This window comes from Anser anser (assembly GCF_964211835.1).
Source record: "Anser anser genome assembly, chromosome: 1".
Lineage (NCBI taxonomy): Eukaryota > Metazoa > Chordata > Aves > Anseriformes > Anatidae > Anser > Anser anser.
The window spans coordinates 141,789,147-141,811,620 of record NC_139720.1 but is presented as its reverse complement, the minus strand read 5'-3'; the positions used below and the strand labels follow the sequence as shown (position 1 = coordinate 141,811,620).

The window sequence follows — 22,474 nt, the reverse complement described above, 5'->3', positions numbered from 1 at the left end:
ACAGTTGACAAGTAGCAAATTCTGAGGCACCAGCTTGATTGCCTGATGTGTAAATAGGCCCCTCATAAGACAGTCGTCTTGGTTTGGTTTTGTTTGGTTTGGTTTTGTTTTGTTTTTTTTTAAGAATGAGCCCCCAGTGGTAAATTATAAAAAACATGAAAGCATTTTTTGATTATTCAGCAGTTGCCACTGTTGTCAAGCAACACAGTTCGGTTGATATGTGAAGTATTTTTTCACTATTACACATTATGCATTGTTCAAATTAAGATTTTTTTGTTAGCTCTAGCCTCCTCTGGTAAGTCAGCAACATAGACATGCAGACTTGAGCATCTAGAATACTTGACAGAAGAAGTATTACTAGTATGTTAGCAGTGTAAGTTCTTCAGTCGGTAGTTGTCTTGCTTATGTTTGCATGAATGTAGTACAGCAGTGATGAAATCCAGTTGTGTAGAACGTTTAACACTCATTTCGTGTGTTTGATGAAGAATCAAAGGTAGTTTTCAGTGCAGCTGAACTTTTTTTAATCTTTCAGAACAGTCTTCTGATCAATGAAAAAAATGTTCTCTGCTGTGTATTGAGTGTTAACATAGTGGAGTTAAGATTCAGTTTCTATAACATGCATTAATCTCCTTGGGTTGAGGGAACTTGATATAGCAACGTAGAAATTGTTAATTGCAAGAAAATAAAATAGAAACCTTAAGTTGATGCATTGTTTAGGTTGCTTAGGTACTGTATGTTTACATTTTTCTGAGTTTTTAGGAAACGTGTATGTTCTCTTCGTGTGAAGAAACAGAAGTCTTTTTAACTTATGATGGTTAAAAAAAATTATAGTCCTTGATGACTGCTATAATCTACTATAATTAGTACTAAAGTATAGAAATTAGGGTTCAAGTTTTCTATTGGTATATCTTCATACTAGGTAATGTGTCTGTTGCGAGCTCAGCCAAGCCACAGAGCTGTATAATGCACGTGGATATGGATTGCTTCTTTGTGTCTGTGGCTACCCGAAATAGACCCGATCTCAAAGGTCAGTATTTCATTCAAGATGCTACGATTTACTCTGTTGAGCCTTTTTAAAACAAACAAATAAACAAAAAACACCAAAAAAAAGGAAGCTGTACACTTACAAAATGAACTTTGTTATTCTTTTTTTGTCATCATTATTTTATATTCAGACCATGTGACCTTCATATCCTTATTTTCTCACAATCCAAAAGCAAATGGAAGAGAGCTGGAATTGACATTAGAAGTTGGAGCATGTGATCATCCTTAGGACATGAGAAGAGTTAGTGGAGCACTTTAGCAAGTTGTTTGTTTCCTAAAAATGTAACATTCAGAAATGGAAATACTAATTGTTCTGTGCAAAGACTGAACTTTGCTGATGCCCAAGTCTGAAGACTTGGTACAGTGTTGACCATCTGACACCCAGCTATCATAGACCTTGGGAAAGAAGAAGAGTAAGCTGTGTAAAAGCAGGAGCAATAGTGTCAAAGATGGTTCTAGTCTGTGTGTGTCTTTAAAGCTTATTTCCTGCCAAGTTTCAAATTCCTTTACTAGAATATAAAGAACCTAGGACTTTCTGCAAATATTTTTTTTTCTGTTCCATAGAAGCTTGCCAGAACTTTCAGTGTGTAAATTAGCTTTCTGTAGAAAAATTATGGAGGTGTTGATATTACTGAAAAGTCAAAAGTTTAGCTAGAGATTTGATGTTATACAGGTAATTTAACAAATGAAACTGAGCGTAATGGTATGCATGTGCTCTCTTACTTAAGCTAAGTATTTAAAATCAATACAGTGTTTGCTGTGCCCTAAACTAATGAATCATTACGGCATTGGTGAAGCTTCGCAACTTTGATTTGGAGTAATTATTAAGGACAAACAAATACGACTGCTTTTTCACCCTTTCAAAACTTCTCTCTTTGCTTTCTAATTGCAGTCATGAAATTCATAGCCACAGTGCAAAGTCACTTTCATAGCTGTTTCCTCCCTAATGCTGTGAGAGTAAGCTTGAAAGAAATCACTAAAAATAGAGCAAACTTCTTTATAAACTTACCTTAGTTACAGAGTTATTAAAATGTAAGCTATTAGCAGTGTTGACAGAACTCAATACATGCGTTTCTTCTCCACAGGAAAGCCGGTAGCTGTGACTAGCAACAGAGGTGCAGGAAAGGCACCGCTGCGCCCTGGTGCAAACCCCCAGCTTGAAAGGCAATATTACCAGAATAAGCTATTGAATGGCAAAGCAGGTACAGATAAGTCTGATTGTTTAAATTGTTTTGTTATTGAAGACGTTTTCCTTAAAGTGCATAATGGATCGATTGTTTTTGTTTTTTCATGTGCGGAATTTCAGAAAAGAAACATCTTTGGACACCATAATGCTCTGTGGCCTCAGTAATGATGTGCCACTGTGACTTTTTTTTATCAGTTTTCTTTGCGCGATATGGGTGGATTATTTTTGAGTAATTTTAGATTTTATTTCATTGAGTATAAGGTATAGTAAGTAATTCTTTTAAGTAAGAAATACAGACTGTCTGGGATCATTCGGTTCTGAATAAACCTATTATAGAGAAGAAGGTACAAAATGAATTTTGTAAGGCTACTATTTTTTTTAATTATAAAAGTAGAAATGACAGTAAATGGTCAGTTAGAAAATGATCAGTTGAAGTTGGCTTCTGAATTGTATGGGTACAATATCGGTGTACAGTGAGTTAATTTGGGTGCTTCTTAGAGCGTTTTGGGTGCCTGGAAGTTCTGTGGCAACTCCCGTGAGTATTTTGTTTTCTCAAAACCAGGGCATTTGATGTAATTTGAGAATTCATTACTTTCCTACAGTAATTTTGAAATTTTTTACTTTGTGCGTAGACAAAACGTACTATTATTAAGAAGCTTTATTACTGTTTTACTGCCTGAACTGCATTTACTATGAGAAAGTAAATTGCTAAACCTAAGTAGCAACTTTTCTTTTTTTTTCTTTTTACAACAGTCTGCATAATCAGTTTGAAGTTTTAAGTAACTAAGTATCTTTGTGCCCTTATTTAATTTCAGTTTAGACTTGGAAATTTTCTCCTTTGCCCCTCATAGGTGCACTTCTTACCTACCTTGCAGTAGGAAATACTGTTGTTCTAAAATTTACCGTTCAGTTAGTTTTATTGTTGATATAAGAGGTGGAAAAAGCTTGTTCTTCCATGGTTGTTTCTGAAATGTTAGTGCTCTTTAACAAAAAAAAAAAAGCTCTAAAATTTTTCAGATTTGCAAAGGCATTTGGAAACAAGATATTACAGGAAGTGCTGCCGTTTTGTGTTTCTGATGCAGTTTCACACTTCGAAACTGAAGTAGAATATATGTTAGTGGAACCCATTGGCCTTGAACTTTTCAAAAGACTCTTCAGGATGCTCCAGACTTAGCTTCTGCTGTGTTGGCAGTGCCATGTATAAGCGTGTTACAAAGATAGCTGTGGTTTTTATGGAGTTGCGTTTTCTGTAGTAAGGGCTTGTGTATGAACTATTTATTGGTAGCTCAGTTTTATGCAGTGATGTTGTAATTTTTATTAGGTCCTTAGAGTGGATAAGGATGTGACTTGATATAGTCAAGCAATATCTGGAGAGTGAGGCGGTTAAAATTAAGGAAGTTTAGCTGATAAGCAGCATGTTCTTTATGATTCACAAATTCAGTAGTATCTTTTCTAGTATATTTATTGCTTAAAGGTACAGCACATTTCAGCCTCATTGTATAACAAACTCAGTTTCTTACTGCAGCAGCTTTTTCTGAATGTACGCACATTCGTGTCTTTTAACTTCACCATCCAATCTCACTGGCTTGCACACAGGCAGGCAGCTATCTCTTTCCTTCTTGATACTTAGTCTGATTATACAACCTGTTGTTTTGGTGAAAGGATTTTTTTTCTTAACACTCTTTTTACAGTCTCAATCTTATTACCTGCAGGTTCATAATATATTTTGGTCTCTAATTTTTATCTCCATATACAATGTTTTTATCAACAAAAAATGCAGCTTGCTGTTTCTGCTTGCATTTTCATAAGTTCATGGGTTGTCTTTTGGGGAGAAGAAATTACAATTAGTTATAGTCTTAGATGAAAAGATGGAAGTGCAGGTTAGGTTTTTCTAACACCACAGTATCGTAGAAGGTGTATGTGAACCACTTAACAGCATGTGCTTAATTGTGCCATGCCACAGGTAAATATGGTCCAGCAGGCATATATATAACATAGAAAAGTGCTTTTTCTAAAATATCAAAAATACCAAATGCTAAATTGTACTCTGTTAAACATACACAGTTGAGTTTGGGGGAATGTTATATAAGTTGAAATAAAAAGGCAGTTGGGAACAACTTTCAACACAAACATTTTTACATTCATGCTTCACCATGGAACCAACTTCATTTTGTAATGCTTCATGCTTTCCAGACTGCTGTCTGATTTTTGCCTTCTCCAGGTCTTGCCTATTAGAAAAAATGTTTTAAATTAACAACCAGCAAAACAAAGAAAAGAAAAAAACTTATGAATCACTTAGTTTCACCAAATACTGAATTCTGCAGCTTCAGCTACTTCTTTTTTTTTTTTTGCAAACCACTTCTTTAGTGATACTGGTTTTCCTGCCTTTGATCTGCATTGTTAGACAGATATCTAGTGTCAAGAGAATCTTGGATCTTTTATGAAATACTTTCTTTTTCTTGTTTGAATTCATCCAAATATGTATAACTTCTAAATTTTTTTTAAAAATGGCTATCATTCTCTAAATCTCCAAATTGGAGATGGACTTTCTGGGTAATAGAAATTACTTCTCTACATACATGCCATCTTTAACATTCATGTCCTAAAGTTAGAGGATTAACATATGTTAATCAAAATTCATAGTTTGGGGTCTTTTTTTCCATGGCCAGGATGCCCAAGATGTGAATGTTTTTTAGGCTTCCTTTCCCCCCAACCCTAGTGTCTCCCCCCGTTTTTCATTCTAAAGAGCAGCAGTTTTTAACCATCATATTAGTCACAGATTTATTCTCAGCGATTTCTTTTTCACAGACTTGGGTCCTGGCCTCTGATTTCTCCATCCGTTGCTCCACATTCACCATGTGCCTGTCTAGTTTCCCAGCTTTTGATGAGAGGTTCTCTACCTTGCCTTCCATTGAGGACAATGTGTTCTGCATTGCCCTGAATTTCACATGAAGTGACTCCATCAGCTCATGGGGGGATCTGCTCTGCTGCGATGTGGAAAAAGTCGACGAGTCCAATGAAGATAGACAAGATGACAGCATCATCTCAGGCCAGGGCACAGGAAGGCACGGACTAAAGAAATTGTTCTTGTCATTCTTACATTTAGTTGGGGCACAATTTTGCTCTAATTTTCAGCTGCAGACATCTTAGGTAACTTACTGAGCTCATCATACATTAAAATATTTACGACATGAAAAGGTACATGAATTTAGCAGAAATTCTGAATAAAAGCAACTTTTCACATGAGTTAGGTTCTGCCCCTGCTGTCTCCACTCATTACACCACTTTCTCTGGTCTGATAACTACTTGAATGTGCACGTAGCACCATCTTTCCTTCCAATCATATGGTTAGTGTGTAAGTTGTTGGTACCGTGAAATATAATTAGGCACTGTGACACTGAAGAAAACTCCCTGTTTATTATAATAAAGGTGTATTGGTATTAAATAGACTATAGAACGAAAAAGAACTATTAGATACATAGTAGGTTTCATTTTAAGTAAACAGACATTTTTTGTCTATGTGATACCTTCTTGTTTTGATTCTCATGAGAGGCTTGGGAGGGCATAGTGGTTATTGCATCTAGACATTTTTTCAGACTGATCAATTGTTCAGAGTACAGGCATGTATCTTTCAAGGTTTGCATACCATGAAAACCCCAATAGAAAGAAATAGAGAACGCTTTACTTGAGTCTGGTATTATGTTATGAAATTCTGTTCTAGTATCTGGTGTGTTGTGGGCCTGATGGGCTCGTTAAAACTTACCTGAGAGATGTATAGAATTAGGAAAGGTCTGTCTCATTTTAAAAGTCTGGCTGCAGCGTTTATAATTTTGTCTTTTTGATCCAAGAGAAATTTATGGTGATACTTGAAAGAAGTTGATATATTTGACATATTCTAATAAAATATATGGTAGGAAGAAACAACAAGTTTTGTCAATTAATTTCCCCATAAGAGCGTTAGAGAAAATACAAGGTACTAGCCTGTGTTCTGTTTTGTTCTAATTTGATACAATTAGCCTTCTTGTTATTTCACTTCATCCCTTAAAAATCACTTTGAGGTATCTAGATTAAGTAATTATTAGAATGTAGTTTTAAATAATAGGTTTTAAGTATCATGAACAGTGGAATTGTATTTTGAATGTAATTTCTTTGTTCTGGTGGTAGTCATGCATTCTAGGAAGGAATATAACTAAGCATCTTGTTCTGGCAAGCAGTTGACAAATTTGCTTACAGGATAGGCTTGTAGCCGTCTCAAGCGTTTGATCATTTTATTGTCATTAAAGCTAACGGAGATAAGTCTTATTTTACAGCATGGTGTATGTAGCCACCAACAAGCTGTTGTCGAGTATTTTGGGGGAAAACAGAAATGGAATTTTTCTGCAGCACAGTATTCTTTTCAGTAACGTGTGCAGACCTACCTGTAGAGAGAGGTTACTATGTGGGGGCTTCTATGTTTTTCTTTGTTTTTTTGTTTACCTTGACTATGATGTGAATCAGTATAGTATTAACTTCTCACCAACAGTAGTATAGAAATTGTATCAAATACAATCTATTATTTTTACTTAATTTACATTGATTCTGTTGAACTCCTAAGAAAAATACTATAAAAATGAATATAAATATTATTTTCCAAGCAGAAATTAGAGTACCTGATAAGCTGGACCCATCATTCTGGGAGCATCCGGATTCCACGCACATGAATGGAGGTGACTTCAATCAGACAGTTCTGTCCATGGCTGAAATTGCTTCTTGTAGTTACGAAGCCAGGTAGGAAAAAGTTACCTATCAATTGCTTGAAAAAATCTCATACAGATAGGCATAAAATGTAAAACAACACAAACAAAAAAAAAAGGCAGTTGCTAGGTCACATTTCCTTAATTAACTAACCCAGATTAAGAAAGGTTTTTGTTTTCAGAAGTTGTGGTTAAATAGGCTGTTAGAATTTAGCACAAGGTTTTCACTGTGCATGTTGCTACTTCTTAAACGCTGTTTAATAGCTCTCAGCCTAACCTACATATTACTTAAAACAAAACCTATTAAGGAAAACCTTATGCCATTCACAGTGATACTGTTGATTTCATAATATTATCTTTATTTCTTTGCATCCAAACTGCATTATTTCATGGAATTAAGAACAATTTGTTATTGAAGGCTTTAGTTAAAATGAGACAAGTGTTATTACTAAACTTAGAACTTTATTGCAGATTACGTTGAGCACCAAGATAGCATAGTTTATAGATATTCAGAATATGAAACAACTTGTTATAAACAACCACAGTGTTGAAAAGTAAGACCTTATTCTCTAATAAAAGTAATACTCCAGAAATCGTGCATTTGTTGGAACCTTTCTCAAGAGTGCTAGGGTAGGCAGGTTTACATTTCTACATTGAAAAGTTAACTTTTTTATTACAGGAGCAAAATGTTATAAATTTGCACAGTGTTATATGAAAACCAGCTATCTTAGTCACTGTAGTATATGTTTGGATTTTATTTAAAAATAAAATGGCAAGTATTGCTTTCTAGAGACTTTTTGTCTTAAGCATGTTTCCAAGGACAGGCTGTCCAAGCTGCATGCCTGAATATTATACAGCTAATTCAAATACTTTATTTGCAGTTGTTTTTCTTACCTATTCAATTGCTAGCAGTTGAACTAAATCCTTTTAATTGATGTTATTGAATTTGTTTATTTTTGTGGGAAAAGACTAAGTAACTAATTTGGAAATAGCACATATTAACATAATTTGTGGAAAAGTTGGTACTGTATTTATTTGTGTGTTTTTATTGTTTAATTTTAGACAAGTCGGCATAAAGAATGGAATGTTTTTTGGCCAAGCAAAAAAGTTGTGTCCAAATCTTCAAGCAGTTTCATACGATTTTGATGCATACAAAGAAGTTGCACAGACAGTGTATGAAATACTAGCAAGGTAAGGTGTACTGTGTGATTACATGATCTTCCGTGGTAAGATTATCAAACATATTTTAATATGCTACTGTTTAATGCAATTTTTTGTTTTAGTATTTTCATTCCACTTTACTCTTTCACTTCATTAAAACTATTACTGTTTAAATCTTTCTTTTGTAGTATTTTCGTTACTTTTCTTACTTTAAGCTTCTGAGCATTCTTTTATCTTGAAGCCAAACAGTCACTGTCAGGCTTCCAAAGAAGTCATTGTTAAATTTGCTAGTGATTAACACTATGAGGAGAAACAGGTCTCTCCTTACTAGTGAGATTCTTCCAAGGTGTTTTTCTTGTTTTCTTCCATTTGTTTGGTTGATTTGGGTGTTTTTTGTTTGGTTGGGTTTTTTGTTTGTTTTTGGTTGGTTGGTTGGTTTTTTGAGTAATTTAAGAATGGATTTTTGGAATAACATCTATTAGAAACTACTTTCTGATTTAAAATGTGCTTGAACAAAACTGGAAATTTGTTAGTTTGACTGAAAAATAGGCATTCATCTCTTGCTCCAGCTGTTCCTTTAAAAGCACGATGCATGTTGAAATTTGTCCCTACATTAGTAATGTTACCGTAATGTGCTGTTCTAGGATTTTTAATATGTTGTGTCATACAAAATAAGCAGGGAAATGCCACCACAAAAGGAAGACTTTATTTGCTACGTATTTGTTTTAACAGATGGTGAGCTGTTGCTGGTGTTTCACCTCCTTTACTTTGTATTGATAGCTATACTCATAACATCGAAGCAGTCAGTTGTGATGAAGCACTAGTAGATATCACTGAAATCCTTACAGAGACCAGATTGACTCCTGATGAGTTTGCAAATGCTATCCGCACCGAAATCAAAGCCCAAACTAAATGCACTGCTTCTGTTGGGATGGGTAAGTCCCTTATTTCAATTCTATTTACAGGGACTGCCTGCTTTTGTTAGGCGTATCAAAGCTATGTAAGATTGCCATAACTCATAAGTGTTTGTGCTATGTGGAATATATTGCCATTTACATTAAATTACCATAAATTAAAACGCAAGTAAATCTTCATAAGTGGAAAGTTTTAAGCAAAAACTTATGAAATTGCTATCACTTCTCCTTTGCTATCTGAACAATAAGCTAAAATTCCATCTGTATGATATTCTTACATACATTTTAATGAAATGCTACTGTATTTTTCCAGTAAATAGAAAAATGGGTACAGACTCTGTTCCTTATAGGAGAAGGCAGTAAGAGTTTATGAGGATTTAACATAAAGTGTTGAAAGCAAAGATTTCTGTGATTTGTAGTGGGTATTGTATATGAAATTACATATCTGAAAAGACTTTTTTTGTTGCTGTTCCTGACAGTATTAGACTTAAGCATCTGTAAATACATATGCTAAGTGTACATAAGTATATAAAATCCACTTGTGATGTAAGCAGAATTCTCCCTTTATTTCTTATGATATCGTAGTAGCAGAGACTATAATTCTCTAGATTCCTGTTTGTTTTTCACTCTCTTATATGTATATTTAGTGTTTTATTTTTTCTATAGAAAGAGCAGAGTTACTTTTAAAAGTATTTTTTTATAATCTGATATACTAGTTCTCTTTCTGATTATAAGAGACAAATACACGAGGAAATATTTTTTCTAATAATCAATTTTTGTGAGATATTTGAAAAATGTTTTTCGTGTCCTTTACAGAAATATGGTAGGTACTGTACAAGAACTTTGTCTTTTCACTCATAATTCATAAAGTAAAAGAATCAGAGGAAAGGGTTGCACTATTACATGAATGTAGAGACCTGATTTCAAAGATGTGGTCTATCAGAAATATCGTTTAAGTGATCTGTATGTTGCCTGATGGGAAAGTTGTACCAATATAATAGAATGTAAATTTGAACAGATGCTGCTATACTATAGAGATCTCTCAACGCTATTAATTTCTGATTAGAGATAAATTAAGGATATGTTTATACCAGTTGAATAAATTTAATTTTTACCCTAGAGATTTTAATGTCTAAACTGAACTGACTTAAACAATGCTAGTAAAAGATTAAACGCTCATCTGTAAACATCCTGTATCCTGATTTTTCATTTGTTAAGTGAGGTATTAGTTTTTTCCTACTTTATTTCAGTGTTCTGGGAATAATGATTACAGAAGATAGATCAGTAAGATTTTGTGGTAGTAGAGGCTATGTTGGTATGTTTGGTAGATAAGAGGATCAGAACTCTTCAGTACTCTATGGACAGAACAGGGATCTCCAGAGTTAAACAGCAGATTGAATGGGGACTGTCAAGAATTGTTTCATCAATTTAACTTCTCAGGAGAAACAATGGACACAAAAGTCTGCGTTACTGTTCTTACTTTCTAAAATTTTAGAATAGACTAAAAGAATATGAACACAGATGGAAGGAAAATAGCAAAAGTAACGCACAGTGCTGAGAGCTCTGGATTCCCCTGACCTTTTTATTAACTTGCTTTATCTCAGAACAAGGCACCTGAGTGGCAATAATGAATCTATTTGGGTATCATTTCAGAGAGGTTGTTGGCTGGGCATGAATAAGTCTATGAACAGGGAAGAAAAAATGCTGAAATAAGTCTTGTTCCCACCACATGTAATGAGTGCACAGAATAATTTAACGAAGTCACTGTTTTTTTAGTGAATACTTGAAGCCTAAATATTAGCTTAATTCCAGTATTTCATGTGTAATATACACTTGATAGAGTTGTCACCTAATTATTACTTACATTGACCACAGTAGACTTTTCGGAAGTTATACAGTGTTAAAGTATTACCATTCTACGTTTTTAGCCATTTGCAGTTAGTTAACTGTTTTCTTTACCTCTACATGTGTAGAACATCACCAAGACAAAGATTCGACGTTCTTCATGAAGTGTCCCACTCGCATTGGTTGCTTTGTTTTGGGGTTGTTTTTTTGGCTTCTGGTTTTGTTTAATTGCAAATGCAGTTACCACTAGTTACTCTGCTGTAATCATAAATACTGCTGATTGCTAATTTTGGGGTCAATATAGCAAAATACAAATGAATATATTTCATTGATAATTTTTTTAAAATAAAGAATTTAACTGTACTTTAGTCATTTTTTTTCCATGACTGTTGAACTGCAGAATTCTACTTGAGAAGACAGAGGTTACTACAGACATACTTTAATTTTTCATTTTTACAGGTTCGAATATTCTGCTGGCCAGAATGGCAACTCGTAAAGCAAAACCAGATGGACAGTATCACTTAAAACCAGAAGAAGTGGATGATTTTATCAGAGGTCAACTTGTTACCAGTCTTCCAGGTACTCTGTTCTTTTACAAGGCATTTTGTCCCCTAATATTAAAAGTTTCAGCTACAAATCTGTATTGTTCCAATTGAATCAAGCAATTGAATCAAAATCGAATCAATCATTGATTTCTGAAATTTTCTGGAAAGAATCTGTGACTTTTTTTTTATCTTTGAGGAGCATTTTTTTTGTGAAGAACCTTACAGAGCCACTCAACGTCATTTGTGGAAGAAGCTCAGAGTTTAATGTGTTATACAACCTTATATGCTTTAATAAAATTATTTAAATGAGTCATCTCAAGCAAATGCTAGCTTGCTGTAATGTAATGGATGAAATAAAATGAGTAATGTCACTAGTTATCGGAGATCATCACAAAGACAGGCAGGATGTGCTTAGAAAATAGAAATAGCCCAAGAATAATCTCTCCAAAAAGGAGTGTATAAAGTAAAGTGTTGGAAAAAACAGCATAGATATCATAACAAATCAAGACCATGTGAAAGGGAAAAAAAGGAGAGAGGTTCATCTGCTGCATCTAATAAACTATGTGAAGCACTGAAGAGTGTAAGGGTAGAAGAGAAAGAAAGAAAATTTGTCAGAGGAAAGTTTTACTAAAGTAGATGCTTCTGCTAGTAATATGAGCCATAATAGAGTAGCAGATAAACAGAAAAGAATGTGAAGAATAAGGATATTGTGGAGGGTTACCACTGTTACGCTTTGCATCCAGCTGTAGACAGTTTTTTGTTCTAGTAGATTTAGAATACAAATTAGGCATTTGTTACACATGGAATTATTTTTTTTGTGTAAGGATCTTTAGGTAATGGTGTGCTAAATATTGTGACAGAAAGTGTTGATTCTATAAGAAGGAACAAAAGGCTTGAATTCCAACTGTTCTTTGCCTAGTTATCTGAGGAAATTATTGTGGTGATGATAATGATTTATAAGTGCGTGTGACAGCATTAATAATTTTGTGAACTATTTGGCCATTTCAGCTAAATCTTACTGAGAGGTAGAAGTTTTAAAGATGTTAAATGTTTCAGTGTTTCACACAAGTTTTCTGAAAAACAACAGCTTGACAGAGAGGAATGGTCCAAATCAGTATATCCTTTGAGGGACAGTCAGTCAAAATTCAACTATCGTACGTTTTGGCAGTAGTTGCTCAGTCATCATACGTATACCCAGAGTACATGTTTTTTGTCCTGCAATCCTCAGTTGTGTAGGAAAGAGAAGGGTTTTTGAGTAAGGGAAGAGTTATTGAGTGGGATTATTATTATTATTAGAGTGGGATGCCTGTAGGTAGAAAGAAAATCTAAGGAAAATGCTATAGGGGAGGCATTTCTGGCCCACAGATTTTAGGGAGGTTCTTCAAGGCATAATGGAATTCAACAGACGGCAGAGATCTGGAGTTACAGTGAAGGAAGAGTGATAGGCAGTAAGGATACATGGAATACACCTTTATAAAAATGGTTTTCATTATATATATATGTATTTTATAGTTCCAGGAAAATACTTAAGAGTTGTAAAGTAAAGTGTTTTCTGCCATGTAACTCTGTAGTGTATTGTTATTCAGTACTTTAGTAGTATAATATGACACAGATGTAGTCCAAAAAGTGCTGAATAAGCACTCATTTATGTTTTGTGTGCTAGCGATCAGCTGAGTTCAGCCTGCAGTTGTGCTCACATTTAATGTTAAATGTTAAAAATACCTTTCTCTGTTAAAAAAGAAAAAGGGAGGAAGGAGGGGAATATTAAAAAAAAAAAAAAAAAAATGACTGAAATGGAAAAGTGGTAGGAATAGCATGCATACACAGGTGCAGGTTTATCAGAAATTCTCTCTACGCATTCCCTTTACTGGACAAACATAATTTATAATGCAGGATCACTTCTCTGGCATAACTTAAGGGAAATATTTTTCCTCTAGAAAATGATTTGTAAAGTGAAATGACTTGAAAGTCAAAAACTTGAAAATATTCATTTTCACAGTATCTATTTCACAGATAGTAAAAACTTATGAGTGTTTGTCAACAATATCACTAGATAAGGAAACGGATCATGGAAGATAGAAGCTGATTTTCTAACTTTCACAGACTTTGGTAGTGTAAACTCCTAAGAGCAATATTTGTGGAAGTAACAGCCCATCTTTCCCAGTCCCAGAAATATACTTAAGTTTATCACACTTAGGTATGTGCAGTTGCCATGGATACCTACAATTTCCAGTGCTTGGTAATTCAAAGCACAAGTGATACACATATGTTATTGCTTCTCCTTGAAAGAGTATTTTTTCTGCCTAGGAAGCAATGGAACAGTAGTCAAAATATTTGTTGGTTTTCTTTTAGATTAAATCCCTTGTATATAAGCATATTACATGTTGTACAGTCTTTTTGGACTGAATGCTGTGGTATTCAGAGCTATATACACTGCAACAGGCAGTACCTTGTCAAGAAGATTTATAGGCAGAAGTCATTCACACTTCAGACAAATAAAAAACATTCTACAGTACGACATCTTAAATCCGTAATACAAATTAAATTGAGTTGAAGACAGCAAAAGTTTGCATTTGAAACATGTTTCATTGAGTGGAATTTATTGTCTTTATTTGTTTGATACAACGTAGTCTAAGTTTAAAAGGGCAAATTTTATTTGTTCAAAACCTGGATGGCTCGGAACTGTGTAGAGTTAACAGAACTAATTGCTTTGTTGTTAGGAGTTGGCAGGTCGATGGAATCTAAGCTGGCTTCTTTGGGAATTAAAACCTGTGGAGATCTGCAATGTGCTTCAATGTCAAAACTGCAAAAAGAATTTGGTCCAAAAACAGGACAAATGCTCTACAGGTTTTGTCGTGGTTTAGATGATCGACCTGTTCGCACAGAAAAAGAAAGAAAATCTGTTTCAGCGGAAATCAACTATGGAATAAGGTTTACACAGGTAAATTCAATCTTTCTTTTCTGCAGTGACTTCTTTCAAGTGTAGAAGAATCTTCTCATATTCTGATTATTTTCACTTACACTTTGATCTGTTAGAGCACCATCTTAGCCACCAAATAGAAATGAGGAAAATGAAGAAGTAGGAGACCAAACGATAAAATGGGAGGAGAGACTGCAAAAGTATTGGACTGAAAAGAAGCCTGCACAAAATTAGCTGGCTATTCTGCATTCGTTATACAAGTCTGGTACAGAAAAAGAGAACTGCAGTAGGTTTGTTAGCACCTAGCATTCTCTTTCATTTAAATGCTGATTATTCAAATATGCCAGTGCCTGAAACAATCACCAGCTTACTCCAGCAGAATGTTTTTGCTAGACTTTTCGCAAATAGTTTGGGGTGGTTTGTTGTTGTTGAAAAAATTATAGTAAAAAATAACTTTGTTGCAAACTTAAGCATTTATAGAAATTACTGGAAAAAATAGGTTGGGGGTGAGGTTTTGTACTCCAGCCTTTTTCTCAAAGCAGGGGAAATTATGAGATCAGGCCATTTGCTCAGGGCTTTATCCAGTCTGGTGTTGGAAATCTCCAAGAACAAACACTGCACAGCTTCTGTGGGTAACCTCTTCCCCTGTTGAACTACCCTCAAGATTAAAACATTTGTTTTCTTACAAGCCCTACACTCATCTTCTACATGTGTGCCTAAAATTAGAAATTAAATTCTTAAAAACAGACTTAAATTTTATTTTTAAATATTTTTTAAAATACTTGCTTCCAGAAGGGCTTAGTATTTACTGCTTATGTCAGCATTACAGAAGGAATCTACTGTCTTGCCTAACTTCAGCAACCTGCAGTGTAAACAAAACACAAATAAGACAATTGCCTGTGAGTCACTTTGCTCTTTTAAGTTCATAAAATCATGCGTATTTTTAAATTTTTGTGACGCCTGCTTCAACACTTTGTGAAGTGGAATATATTGAAGCTTAATGATTTACCTTATATATATATATATATATGAAAGAACAGTAGTCATCTAAACAGTGGAATGTTGTTTTTCCTTTTAGCCTAAGGAAGCAGAGGCTTTCCTTCTGAGCCTCTCAGAAGAAATCCAACGGAGACTTGAAGCTGCTGGTATGAAGGGTAAACGACTGACCCTTAAGATTATGGTCAGAAAGGCTGGGGCACCAGTAGAGCCTGCAAAATATGGAGGTCATGGAATCTGTGACAATATTGCCAGGTAACTATGCATGGGGGAAAAAAGAGGTCAGTAGTAGGCACGAACACATTTCTGCAGGATGTTGAGCACTGAAACTTACAGTAAGACAGGACAGAAATTTTAAAGTGCTTGGTACCTCTTTGTCTACATAGCAAACCTGTACTAACATCAGAATTAGAATATTATTACCAAAGTTCTCTGTGCCTGTGTTTCAGCTATTCAAGAAGGCAACTTGTTCACTCACAGTTAAGTTTTTTCATACAGTCATAAGCTCCTCATCAGAAGTTATCTTGTTTTCTTGTGGATCATTACCAACATAGTAAAGCACCTTTTTGCTTGGTCTCCCTGCAGCACTGTTAAACTCGCTGAGATGCTGCCTGTGGTGGCTGTCTGCTCATCCCTGGTGAAACAGAATAACCCAGTTACTCCGACTAATCAGTTGACAGGTCACTGCCAATGGAGGAGGAGAACCCTGTTTCCACAGGCAGTCCTGTGACTCTTACCCATTATTTATTTCCTATTCTTGTTTGTTTCCAGTTGTTTGAATGGATGATGTCAACTAAAGATTTTTTTTACCACTGATTTATTTATATGCTTGCTATGTTCATCAAAACACGAGAATGAAATTCAGGCATATGGCATCTTGTAGTTGCATCTTGTTTCATACAGGATAGTGTCAGAACCTTCTAAATACACCTTTGTTTTTCAGGCAGACACTTCTGTATCAAAACGTTTGTACCTTAGGCAGTATAGGACCATCCCTCTACTATTTGTATGAGGGTGCATTTGACATCTTCAAAGAGAGTTCTTTTATATTTCTCCCTCCATCTGAGGTTATTATAACAGGTGAATCCATTCTGAAATGAAGGGTCCTTTGCTTCAGATTGTTGATAACTGAGGAGGTAAGGGTGTTAGAGTTCAGCAGTAGGACATGCATACAGAGGGTCTGTCTCATACTTGTGAGCTTATGACATAACTCCACTGTATTAAAAACCAGAACAGTACAAAAATAATCTTTTGCTACCAGAAGTTCATGACCTTCTGGGACTGATAATATCAAGAAGAATATACATCAGTCTGTACTTTTGTCTTCTGCGTATCCTGAGTTCAAGTTGAAGATCCACTGTTAACACCTTTTTAGGACTGAGGACATGTAGATGAAGAGATTTATTCCTCCTTTATCAGTAGCTAATGCCATGCTGCTTTCTCATGAATAAGTCAATGCTTTGGATCTCACTTCCATAGTCAAGCAAGCTAATGTACATGTGCCCTGAAGTTTCTCTATTTCTTAAAGTAAGAATTAAGGTAACATAATGGGGACATCCAGAGATGCTAAGCTGTTCACACATAGCTGAAGCAGTTCCGATGCCCATATCTCTTCTGGCAGCTTCTGTGTTTCTGCTTCTGCCTTTACTGATGAACTTGGCAACCCCAGTCAATCCAAATCATATTATTTGATGAGACAAGTGCTGGATTACTGTCTTTGTTAGAGCATTTCCATACAATCCGGTGAAAGGCTTTTTAGCAGCAGCAAGTTAAACTGTGGAAATTACATCCAAATGAATGGATTAGAGTCTCAGGGTGGTGTTCTCTCAGATGTGTTTTCCCTATGTTCAGCCTAGTTCCAACAGTTTGGGATTATTTGCTGGAGTTTAAGGTGATAAGTTTCTCTTTTATTTCAGTTTAAGGTATCTCTGGTTATAGCTTATGAACTGTTTCTTACCTCCTCACCTCACAGGTGAAGGAGTTGCTGTGTTTTCTTGTCCTACGGGTCAAGACTCCCTAGAATAGTAGATCACGGTCCTACAAAGGAACTCAGACCCACAGACATGCTTATTACCAAATTCATCTTCTGAGGTGTTAATTATACTACTTTGTTGATATCAAGTTCTGATGATACAGCACACACCTTTATAAAATACACTTCTGAAATGGCCAGTACCTTTAGACCACTTATATGTTTCTCCCTGATATTTTGCATAGTAGCATCTTAACTGTGATACTGATCTCCTTTCTTCCTTTTCTTAAAATTATAACCTGTAGGTCTCAGGGAGTTTTTCACATTCTTGGCAGCAGGAAGGCTTTCATTTTCATATTGGCAGAACCAGACCTTTCTGGAGATCACTTGGTTGTTCATGTCATTTTCTGACAGTTTCAGAAGCAGAGTGAAATTTAAGGAGACATCAAAGTAGGTAGTAAGCTGTCCTGAGGACACTGTCAAAACACTGAGGTGGAACTTCCTGTTGTCTGTAGAGCCCAGTTAAAACTACGTAGGTTACCTCTGAGAAAAATTTACATCCCACACGTTTGATTAGCCACTTGAAATTCTGTCCTTAATTGTCTCAAATGCTGTGCTATTGGAGAATCCAGAACTACTAAGTGCTACTAATGCCCTACAAAGCTCTCAAGGGGAGATTTCTAAAACTTAGAAGCAGATACTTCTGTATGAGAGTTATTGCCAAAAGTTGCCCATTTCTCAGTTTTCAACTGAGATAATACTGGGCAAACCCTATATTGAACTGAGCTTCAGTAAAGGGTAGTGTGTAAGTATGCTTCTGTGAGTACTGCCAAGTGAAACGTTTTTGTCTGGTTCAAAAGATAACACGTGTACAAATATTATATATGGTGGACTGCACACTGGGAATGTTCAATTACTAAGTAATCTGATTTTTTTTTAAGTTTTGTGTTTTGTTTTCTGTAGGATATGCTTAGTTCTAATTACCTTTGAGAAGAAACCACAGGGAAAAAATAGTGTTCAGTTTCTGTATGCAAAGAAACTGATGTGTCTGTCTTTGAGGTCCTCTCTGGAATAAATACAGAATTTTTGTTGTCTTCAGGATTTGTGAAACAGTTTACTTGGTAATACTGTTTTTTATCCTTTTTAGGACTGTGACTCTAGACCATGCAACAGACAGCGCAAAAATAATTGGAAAAGAAACTCTAAACATGTTTCACACAATGAAACTGAACATATCTGATATGCGAGGGGTGAGTTAATGGGAAAACCCAAATTTATTCTCTTTATCAACTTTCTTTTTTCACAGATTTTTAGTTCTCCATGGTAGGTGAGAATTAAACTTAAGCAAAAGAGTAGGCCATAAACAGCTTTGGTAAATTAGGCTATCCAACCATACTGTGTTTTGTACATTTACCACTATAACATTTGAAAAGCACAGTTACAAAGCCATAACTGTAAAAAAAAAAAAAAATTCTGTTGTGACCTGGATTAATCCGCAACTTGAATAAAACAGTTTACGGTTACAAAGACTGTATATTCTGCAGTTTTATTACTGCATGTAAATTTTATTTTGTCTTAGAATTTTCAGTAAACTTTTACACAGTTGTTAGTTAAGCAACTAATATAAATACTGTTTATAAGTCCAATCAGAGATACAGATCAGAGGAGCTTTTGATCTAGACTGCAAGTCTTAGAGCCAGAATAGTTACCAGCCCATGGTTTAGCCTTTGTTTGAAAGTGAATTGCTGGCTCTTCTGAATTATGACTTATTTTAGAACACTTTCTAATCTCAGGGGTTCTGTCATAGCAGTGTAAACCAATGATGAAACTGTTCTGGCATCAGCCATTTCTTGAAATGGAGCTGATTAAAATTCTTCCTCTGACCAGATATCTCTGTTCAGTTCTGGAGGGGCCATTCAGTCATAGATTATATCATCAAGTGGAGGTATATCTGAGGTCCCTGAGTGGTATTCATTTCAACTGACTTCAGTCATCTCCAATGCCTATGTCTGTATTGGAGCTAGTCCCCTTAAGCTTGAGTCATGTGCCCTTTTTCTCTCTCTCTCAAAAAAAAAAAAAAAGAAAAGGGGGGGGGCGGGTCCTAAAGTGATACCCTTCACTGTTGATGCCCACACTTGGGCAGGTTAATCCACTTGTCTTGCAGACTTAGTGTAACACTACCTCAATCTCTCCTCTTTTAAAAAATAAATAAAATAAAATAAAAAAAAAATCCCTAAGTTGTAGAACACGATCTAGAAATATTTGAAAGCAAAAAGATAAAGGTGCAAAGAAAAACTTCTTACAATGACGTTTTAATAGCCCATTAATCACAACTAAAAAACTGGTAACAAATAATATCCTTGCTATGTGTTTATAGAAGAAGACCTGGTGGAAATACCCTCACTGGCTCCTCTACATGCTTTGAGTCCTATACACAATTTTTGGACGTGTAGCTATATTTAATACTAATCACTTTTCCTGCTCAGTACTTCTGTATTTTTAATGTCTAAGAAATTTCATAATAAATGCATTGTTTCATGGGCCTGTTGACAGCACTTTTCTTTACCAGAGAAGTTAAGATGGTATTATCTTTGTAATTTCTTAGTTGTTGGATTTTGGTGGATTATCCTGGGATTTGTTTGGGATATTTTCAGTGACTATTTGTTTTTTTCAACGTACCTTTTCTCATTCTCTTCCACCCCTACAGCAGGTAACCAGTTTAAGAAGGAAAAGGGAATGCTATTGTGAACTTATTGTTGTTTCTATATTTATTATTTGGAAAACATAAAATTAATGTATTAATGTTTTGGATTTAGGTTGGAATTCAAGTACAGCAGTTAGTTCCCATTAGTAAAACCACTTCGGCTCATTCAGCAGTACAATCTGGACACTTACCTGGTGGATCACATTCAGTTATTGATCTTTTTCACGTTCAGAAAGCAAAAAAGTGCTCAGAAGATCATAAGGAAGGTCAGTAAGTTTTGTCCTTTGCACGTGTGATAATGATCGGTTCGTAAAGGCTCGAACTTAGGTTATCTTTTTGAATACTTTTCCTATATTACACAAGTATAAATTATTTAATATAAACTCATTGAGAGCATGTTTTGCTGCTGAAACATTAACAGTAACTTCAAAATAAAAAGTTACATGATTATGCCATACACTGTATAAGGTATTGAGCATTGAGAACTGGAAATTAGCTTCACTGTGTCTTGAAACTTCACAGTTTTTAACTATCAGATGATCATTCTGTGTTTTGTTTTCATATGTATAGTATTTGTTGCTGCTATGGACCTTGAAATATCTTCTGATTCAAGAACTTGCACTTTCATTCCGTCTCGTGGTACCCATCTCACATCTGGTCTCAATTCTAATGTTAACAAGACTGAGTCTGCTGTCAAATGCAATGGCTTGCATACTCCTATCAGCGTAAAATCCAGGCTTAATTTGAGTATTGAGGTTCCTTCTGCTTCCCAGGTAAAACTCAAGAATATAAAATAACTTTTTTATAAGCCCTCTTTAAGTATTGAAAGACCACAATGAGGTCTCAGCCTTTCTTTATAGAAGAAGGGCTCCAGTCCTCTGATCATCTTCATGGCCCTCCTCCGGATTTGCTCTAACAGCCTCACATCCTTCTAGTGCTGGGGTCCCCAGATCTGGATGCAGCCCTCCATATGGGGCCTCATGAGAGCAGTGGGGGACAGTCACCTCCCTCGACCTGCTGGCCACTCCTCTGGTGATGCAGCCCAGGATGCAGTTGGCCTTCTGGGCTGCAGGCTCCTACTGCTGGTTCCATCAGAACTGCCAAGTCCTTCTCTGCAGGGCTGCTCTCAATTAGTTCTTCCCTTCCTTCTGTTGTATCAGCTGCACCTCTCCCTACAAATACAAATTATGGTTTTTTGGTTGTCTGGCTGGTTTTTTGTTCCTTTGTTTTTTAACAAAGGAAGACCCTTATTTCTAGCCCCTATAAGCAGTCAGCTGGTTTTAAAGGTCAGTTATGAGCAAGTTGCACTGAATTCTGTAGGTGTCTTAGGTGTAAACAGACTTGAATACTTTACTTAAAATTCTGTAGTTTTAATTTCTGTAAGTCTGCAAAAGCAATTGCTGATGTTTTGTTAACAACTTTCCCAAACATCTGTACGTTTGTAGAAGCCAAGTGTGCTTTTGGCAGAAAACATTTTTTTCTGTAAAGCAATACTAAAGCTAACTCAGGACGTACAAGCAACCTGACTGAACAATGTGGAGCTCCTCCACTTTCTCAGATTATCCTATAGAAGCAGTATGTAAGATTATTACATTAAAAAAATGTAAAAAATGCAGTAGCTGTGCAGTATAGTTCCTATAGCTTCGGTGACCTTATGGCACAATAGGCTCATCTTTTCTTTTGCATAATAACCATATCATAATATGTAAATAAGTACAAGGAAAGAGTGGTGACAGTCCTGTAATGCTGCTTATATACGCTGTGTTAGGAAAGGAACAGCAAGATTATTTTAAAACCAGGATTTCCAGAAGATCTTTATAGGATTATTATACATAGCAATCTCCAAATCTTCTTCTTAAAGGTGAAAGGTAAAGTTTTCTAGCAGTCCTATGGAGTCTCCTTTAGTAGAACTTACAGGAAAAACTACATACTTTGACTCAAATTTTACTTGTGAGAAAAATTACACTTTAAATCTGCTTGTCATATTCATTTCCTCACTTCTGCAGCTGTCACTGTATATGCCAACAACGTTTGGTACTGAGCAGTCATCTCAGTTATTTCAAGTTGATAATTGATGGTAAATACCAATTGCAGTAAGGAAAAAGTTGAATCTAAAGCTCATTTCTTTGTCAAAATCTATGGCAAAAATCTGACAGCTTGCAAACATATGTAATAGTGTTAAAGTAAGTTGATAACATTTTACCATAGAATGATATAAAGAAAAATTAATTGCTTACTGTTTTGAACCAGATAACAATTTAGCATTCATATCAACATGTCACCTGTATAATTTGAACTCAGAATTTGTTTTCTTATCTGTAGAGGAAAACTTGTATGTAATTTGTGATGAGAACCCTAAATATCATGAAAAGATAAAATTGAGCATTCATATTTACTGGTCTGTGTTAAATGACTTTTTTTTTTAATTTACATCTTGCTGTTGCAGAGAGTGTC

General features: G+C 35.3%; 1 protein-coding gene across 4 annotated transcripts in view; it reads left to right on the top strand.

The window, feature by feature from the left end:
* The window catches only part of REV1 (REV1 DNA directed polymerase), a 57,171-nt gene that overhangs the window by 25,201 nt on the left and 9,496 nt on the right, over positions 1–22,474 (top strand). For 3 of the 4 annotated variants that reach the window (XM_083826905.1, XM_083826908.1, XM_083826907.1), the window contains 11 exons: positions 920–1,027; positions 2,130–2,246; positions 6,865–6,997; positions 8,026–8,154; positions 8,905–9,059; positions 11,343–11,462; positions 14,149–14,369; positions 15,427–15,599; positions 18,464–18,566; positions 20,133–20,286; positions 20,591–20,793. In XM_083826905.1, coding sequence (XP_083683031.1) covers positions 920–1,027; positions 2,130–2,246; positions 6,865–6,997; positions 8,026–8,154; positions 8,905–9,059; positions 11,343–11,462; positions 14,149–14,369; positions 15,427–15,599; positions 18,464–18,566; positions 20,133–20,286; positions 20,591–20,793 — 1,616 coding nt within the window. The remainder of the gene's footprint in view (positions 1–919; positions 1,028–2,129; positions 2,247–6,864; positions 6,998–8,025; positions 8,155–8,904; positions 9,060–11,342; positions 11,463–14,148; positions 14,370–15,426; positions 15,600–18,463; positions 18,567–20,132; positions 20,287–20,590; positions 20,794–22,474) is intronic. The other variant, XM_083826906.1, reaches the window with a different exon arrangement.